The following is a 7650-nucleotide window of genomic DNA, read 5'->3' on the forward strand; positions in this document are numbered from 1 at the left end:
ACAATGTTATACGCAAGGTGTTAGAAAGTTTCAACGACTGATTCACTGCACAACTTTCAGAATCACGAGCACAATATGCATGTGAAGATTTAATCTAACCATTATACATTTGGAGATAGTCATGCAATGAAATGGCGTACAGTTCCGACATTTTGTGACAACAGATCTATGACATAGATGGGAATACCGACAGGCAAACTCACGTGTCGGGGCAGGCTAGATTATGTAATAGGAAGGTATCTTGTGCATGGAAAACTGTGGTCAGAAAGCATGCTTGCAAACAGAGCTATCAGTGACCACTACTTGCAATATTAACGAGATACGCTGTTTTGATAAAACTTAACAGTCACAAACAATAGGGTCAAAATTTCTATCCCCCTTACCTTTAAGCATCACTTTAAATCACGTATCTATGACTGGTACAATGATTACACAGTAACAAGTGTTGATAAATTTTCCATGGACATGAACAGTGGTCACTGATTACTGCTACAACACTTGGGTGCTGTCCAAAGAATAACCTTCAGAACATCAACTCACAACGCTGCAAACACCCTAAGTGGTCGTGACCCCTACATTATAGGGAACAAAAGCGAGTTCAGGAGCTTTTATGATATCTACTAGCGAGGATAATTACCCCGTGACAAACTTATTGATTTCTTAAGGCTAACAAAAACCTAACGGGAATTAAAAAACTCATTTCAGAAATGAGCACTTTGAACAGTTTTCCTCCAAAGCATTACAATAACACCTCAATGTCGGAGGTCTGGAAAAAAATTATCGAATTTCCGGCAAACCAACTCAACACCCCGCAGGTTACCATAGTCCTCTGCACAAGCAGATATGCCTCCTTAGTCATGGTCTGGAGCGTCCAAATTGGCTCACTTCCCACAAAATTCAGATCACCTTAGTCAATCTAAAATTGCCCGCAAATTTGCCATTTGAGATTGATGTTCTGATACTGACCCCTCAGACTTTGCTGAGATCACTGAGTGGAACTTAAACAATGCACTGATCAAAGGAAAGCGTCGTCCTCCCCAGGTGAAGGATGGAATTACATATAGTGTCCTCCGCCTTATAGCTCAGTACCTGGTAGTCCACTTTTGCACCTATAACAGGTTAAGTTTGTCACAAGGTACTTCTGCCTGGCTCATGGACACGCATCTAACTCATACCCTATGACCGAAATCAAACAAACTGATAAATACCGACCAATTTCATTAACCTATGTTATCAAATTTCTAGAAAGGATTTTTGAACAGACTCCAGGTACAGGTTACAGGTAATTATCTCACAGACTGTACGATTGTTCTATGCGGGACGTAGCACACAACATTGCTTTGAGAGTAGCTTTTCCACACTCCTAATCCAGGGAAGCACACTGATTTTCTTGACCTTAAGTCATCTTTTGACATTGCAAACAGAGCAGTTATCCTGAACAATTAGTAAGCTTTGGCATCCGGGGTAAGATATTGGAACTGGAATTAGAATGTATCTCTCGAACGATCTGCAAGTGTCCTGTTCAGGGAGTGAGAAGTATCCACTTCAACCGTCTTTTGAAACTGGGGACGCCACAGGGAGGATTCTCACCCTATGCTGTTCTAATGTCCTCATGCACAAGCTGGTTGGTCAGATATCCCACTTGGGGAGTGAATCCATTATAGGCTAGCTGATGACATTGCGTCAGAGCATCATTCACAAGTGAGGAATGCAAATACTTCTCGACAGAATCACAGCAAGGCACATGATGGTGGATTAGTCATTTCCGCTTAGAAAACAATGGCTCTAAACCCATGTATCATACCCACGCCCACGTTTCGCATAGGTGACCAGGAAGCTTGACAATGCCCACGAAGTATAAATATCTGCGGGTGATGTAAATGAATGCGACATGGTCCTCTCTCTAAAGAGAACTCTGGGAGAGATTGAAACCTTTGAAAGTCTTGTCGGAAGAGAACATGGCATCAATGTTAGCTCGCTAGACTGTTTTACTTGGCTTTATAAGGTCCCCGTTGTAGACTACATGCACTGAAATTGTTTGCAGTGTGAAGGAGATCCATAAAATAGGTAGTTTGGAGGAGGTAGTGCAAAAATGAAGCTCATGAGATTATCCTCGCGCCCCGAGAACAGCAAGGATAGTACACATGAGATCAGATAAACTTTACCATCCATTTCTGATAGAACTATATTTATTTCTTTTCCACCATTATTTTGGGGTCCAAAGCGTCTGAGGGAACCCTCGTATCTCTCAGATTTCCAACAAACACTGCAACATAAAATCACGCAAGTAGACGTGACAAATCACACACACGCGCGCCCTCTGATACACAAATCTCCATGAACATTATAAAACTCAATGTTCCCATTAGTAAAATACCAAAAGGGTCGCTCCATTCCACGCATGGAAAAAGTCAACAGTGATCGTGCACCTACATGTCTACCGCCAAAAAAAACAGGGTGCATAACTGTGTGTTGAAAGCAAATTGCGCTAAAGCAACGGTAACGGACACACAGAATCTATGGTGATGATGCATATGATGTTACGCCGACGTATCCGTACATCTGGATACAAAGCTGGTTGTGCTTGGCTGTATTCAAAAATGGCTTACTACAACATCAAGTTTAATATGAGAATACAAAACTGGGCCACACTACACAAAACTAGCTGGCAGGTAAACTCCTCGCAAACGGAATTCTTAATGTCTAGGGGCTCTGGAGTAGTGTTCTGTGACTCCTCAAAGTGCAAGTAGCCCTTTCGGAACGCTAATTCTTTCAAAGCATGTGGCAGAGAAGAAATTGTGAGTTGCATTGAATCTAACGTAACCTATGCAACAGAAGCGTAATTTCAGCATTCAGTTTTGTATGGATACCATCTTTCATTTGGCATCCGCAGCACGACCACGTAGACAAATTGGCGAAAGAGCCTGCAGCAAGATATTGTGAACATGATGCTTGGGATGCCTCTTGCTAGGGTTGCACATATATTGAAAAGTTCTCATAAGGAAGAACTAGTAGATCTGATTAACACTCAAAGGGCCTGAAAAAGCGTGTCCATAAGCACTACGATCAGTATAGGGCTGGCAAAGCCTTCCTTATGGGTGGCACCGTAAGTCAAACCATACATTGTGACGTTGTTTAGTGCCAGAATACGTTTAGGTTACAGAAATGGTACTGCAACTCACGGTGCCAGAAGTGCAGAGAACTAGACGTATACTGTGTACGAAGAAAACAACGAAACTCTTGGAGCCCTATATCTCGGAATGTCATGTGATACAGCTGTTTCGACCACTAACATGAGGTATAAAGACTAATGTGAATATTTCATTTCATCTGATACAGTGAAGATATACTCGTACTATACCCCTAAATTTAACTATGTGAATACTCCCGTATGCAAATAACAGTGTTCTTCAAACACAGTGCAAAAGCATATGTACGTATAATTTTTTGTATGATGGATGATTTATATTTTATATTTTACCTGTACACTACATGTTCCAGACTACTGTACAATGTCAGTATATATGTAAAACTGTAATCATGACTGCCCACGCCTAGCAGAGAGCATGGTTGGTAATAAAACTACTTTAACTTAACTTAATATATATATATATATATTATCTATATATATATATATATATCTATATATATATATATATATACATACAATAATATAATATTCATATATATATATATATATTATATATATATATCTAATATATATAATATATATATATATATATAATATATATAAATATCTCCATAAATATATATATAAATATATATATATAGTTAATTATATATTATATATTATATATATCTATATATATCTATCACATACCAATAATCCTCTATGATCTATATATCTATATATCTCTATATATATATCTCTATATTCTATAGAGATCTATAATTTATGTATATATATACTCGTTTTAAAAATACATATAGAGCTAGCGGTGGCCAAGTGGTTAGAGCATCAGACTCAAGACTGTCAAGACGGCAATCTGAGGTCGAGGGTCACAGCCGTGGCACAAACCGCGGTTGATTAGGAAGGGCATCCAATCAACCAATGGTGGCACTGCCATATAATGTCTCAGGAATGAATTGAGAGAGGCCTATGTCCTGCAGTGGAATACATGGCTGCTAAGAAAAAAAAGAAAAAAGAAAAAGAAAACACAAAAAATATATATATACAAACACATACACATATATATACACACATACGTATACATGGTGATACAATTTGACTAGAATTATATATCATCTTTATATCAACTGTTATCATGTCACTGATCAAAGTTTTATAACCTTTAAAAGTAATTCATAAGTTCATGAATAGTTCAATTTATTTAATTTATAGGAAGGTTATATATAGCATAAAGAAAATGTGATATACACTTTATTTTATACAAAAGATATATAAACATGTGTAATATCAGAGAACAGAATTAATAAATACAGAAGCAAGTGTACTTCGATATAAAATACAAATATTCCTCTGACTTTTTTGTTCAATTTAATAATTGTAGTAATGTTACTTACACCGATTTTTCAAGCAATCACAGTAGATTCACACAAGTTTTCCTTACAAATACCATTAAATCTAGATAGGTCAGAGCTAGAACAATGGTTAGGATTGTGTATGATCATGTCTGTCAGTAAAATACCTAATACGAGATTGCACTGGTCAAGCTTTTCTGTGGGAAGTGAACAGATCAGTTCAGTTATGAGCAGAGACAGGTGGGAGGAAATAAAGGTAAATTTGCACCTTACTGATAATTCCCAAATAGATCCAAATGACAAACTATCAAAAGTTAGACCTTTACTCGAACACCTGAGATCCAAATTCAAAGAAATCCCCATGACTGAATATCTATGTGTAGATGAGCAGATGGTACCTTTCAAGGGGAATTCATCTATGAAACAATATATTCCTAAGAAACCACATAAACGTGGATACAAGATATTTGTTTTGGCAGATGATATGGGAATGGTGTATGATTTCATGCCATATGTTGGTAAAATAGAGCCTGTAAATAATCCAATTGTTCCAGATCTGAAACCAAGTGCTAACTCGGTGCTCCATCTTGCTGAGTCCATACCCCCCTTCAAGAATCACAAATTATATTTTGATAATTGGTTTACCTCCCTCCCTCTCATAGATCACTTAGCTTCACGGGGTATATGGTGTAGTGGGACTCTTCAACAAAACAGATTACAAAGCCTGACGTTCAAATCAGATAAGCAACTTCAAGCTTATGGGCGTGGGTCTCATGATGAATGGGAAACAGTGTATGAGGATGGTAACAAAATAACAGCTCTGAAATGGTTTGACAACAAAGCAGTGCATCTTGTATCTACATTTGCCACTTCATTCCCATTCGACAAGTGCACAAGATTTGACAGAAAAATAAAAGAAAGAGTAGAAGTTGCTAGACCATTCATTGTCAAGGACTACAATACACATATGGGTGGGGTAGATTTACATGATCAGCTGATGGCTTATTATAGGATGGCATTCAGATCAAGAAAATATTACCAAAGGCTAATTTTTCATATGATAGACATGACAGTGGTAAACTCTTGGTTACTTTATAGAAGAGAGGCAAACCACTTGGAGGTACCTAAGAGGAAGCAAATGTCCCTGTGTGAATTCAAGCTCAAACTTGCAGATTCTCTTTTGCTAAGTGGAAAAAGTAGAGGTAAAAAGAGACCGTCGAGTAATGTAACAAATGCTGCATACATTACCAAGAAAAAAAACTGGGAGAGCAACTAAGCCTATTCCTGATAAAGACATAAGACTGGATATGGTTGGGCACTTCCCTATCATTTCTGAGAAAAGAGGCACATGTAAGCTGCCAGGATGCACTGGTAAGGTATCAGTGTTTTGCATGAAATGTGAAGTTCATTTGTGTTGTGAATCAAAGAGGAATTGCTTTCTAGAATTCCACACAAAATAATCACAAGAGAAATTATTTTTCCCCATACAAGAAAACTATTTTACTTTGAGTTTTTGCAGAAAGGATTTTTCCTCAGATAAACTGTTTTTTTTCCAGTTTCATACAGGAGGGTCAACTGAGAAAATCATATAATTTTTTGTACAAATGCTTATAAAATGAAAGTTAAGTGCCTTAATTGCATTTATGTTTATATGGTTAATGGTTAAAAGCAAGAGAAATGTGCTAGACATCTAAGGTCATGTAGCACTATAGTTAATGTTTGGGAAGGGTGGTTGAGTTAGTGATTAGTTGTCTAAGCTGGGCAAAGGAATTGGTGAGTGAAAGGGTTAGGGTCGGGTGTGGTAAGGAGTTATATTAGATGAAGGATATGTATGCGTTTGAGGAAAGAGAATAGGTTGTTGAAGCAGAAAGTGTGGGATTCTGAAAGGATGTCTGATAGGTTGGGAGGTCGGTGAAGGGAGGATAGATGGGGGAAAGCAGAGGTACGGGTTGTTTCAAAACGTGGGCACGATAATAGGATGTGAGGGATTGAAAGGGGAACATTACAGAAGGAACATAAGGGTGGATCAGATTGTGACATCAGATAGGAGTGTGTTAGACGGGTGTGGCCAATGCGTAAACGGGCGAGAGCAGTCTCCCAACGTCTGTTCCGATGAAATGGAGCTGACCAGGAGGAGATTGATAGTTTTACAGAATGTAATTTATTAGTGCGGAGGCTTGACCAAAAAGATTGCCGTCGTTTATACAAGAAGGTCTTAAAGTGTGGGTAATAATCCGTGGCTGGATATGTGAGAAGCGTGGTGGTATGATGTGGACATAGAGGCGTGGCGTGCTAGTGTATCTGCCTGTTCATTGCCGGGGATTCCAACATGGCTGGGCACCCAGCAAAATTTGATTGTTTTATGGCGTGTGTGGACAGGTAGAACAACCAGTTCTGGATCTTACAAACAAGGGGGTTGGTGGTGTGTATTGACTTTATGAGAGTTAATGAGTTACGGGAGTCAGTAAAAATTGTAAAAGAGGAAGAGGAAAGTGAGTATATGTGTTTTAGAGCAAAAAGGAGTGCATACAATTCTGTAGTAAGGACACTGGATTCAGGAGGAAGGGAGTATTTGAAAGTACGAGTTGGGAAGATTACTGCAAAACCAGCACCGGAGGTGGATTTGGAGCCATCAGTATATACATGAATACTAGAGGAATGAGTGGAGACATGTCAAGGAAATGTGTGAGAAGGACAGTAGGAGGATATTTGATTTTGGTGGGTCGGGGAAAACAGAAGAGCAAATATGGGGGTGAGGTATGAGCCATGGAGGGACGGAATGGACAGAGAATGGGAGAGGTTGGAGATGAGGGAAAGGGGAATGGGAGAGGAGCGTATCCATGCGAGTGGAGAAAGGAGTAGGTAATCGTGGAGATGAAGCTAAGGTAAGAAGTAGGGGTTGTGGGATATTTAGTTTAGTGAGGGAAAATTGGTTGAATCGAACATAGCATCGGAGAGAGAGAAGGGCACGACGTCGAGATAGAGATGGTATGCCTGATTCAGTGTACAGGCTCTCAACTGGGAGGAGCGAAAGGCGCTAGTCTAGCAAGACCAGTGAGGTGTACAGATGGCAAGGAGAGAATTGGCAGAGGAGTAGATAGCATCCATAATCAGAGGAGAGTCAAGTAACATGAAGATAGGTGCGAA

General features: G+C 39.0%; 1 protein-coding gene across 1 annotated transcript; it reads left to right on the forward strand.

The window, feature by feature from the left end:
* The first annotated feature begins 3165 nt into the window (after nt 1–3165).
* On the forward strand, nt 3166–5779 carry LOC119569131 (piggyBac transposable element-derived protein 3-like). Its single transcript, XM_037917431.1, has 3 exons — nt 3166–3267; nt 3502–3514; nt 4794–5779. The coding sequence occupies exons 1-3, from the start codon at nt 3166–3168 to the stop codon at nt 5777–5779; spliced, it is 1101 nt and encodes a 366-aa protein (XP_037773359.1).
* The last annotated feature ends 1871 nt before the right edge of the window (nt 5780–7650 follow it).

This window comes from Penaeus monodon, unplaced genomic scaffold, assembly GCF_015228065.2.
Source record: "Penaeus monodon isolate SGIC_2016 unplaced genomic scaffold, NSTDA_Pmon_1 PmonScaffold_12748, whole genome shotgun sequence".
Lineage (NCBI taxonomy): Eukaryota > Metazoa > Arthropoda > Malacostraca > Decapoda > Penaeidae > Penaeus > Penaeus monodon.

Bases quoted from the DNA above. Each gene is read 5' to 3' on its own strand.
- LOC119569131 (XM_037917431.1), top strand. From the start codon at position 3,166: ATGGTACTGCAACTCACGGTGCCAGAAGTGCAGAGAACTAGACGTATA.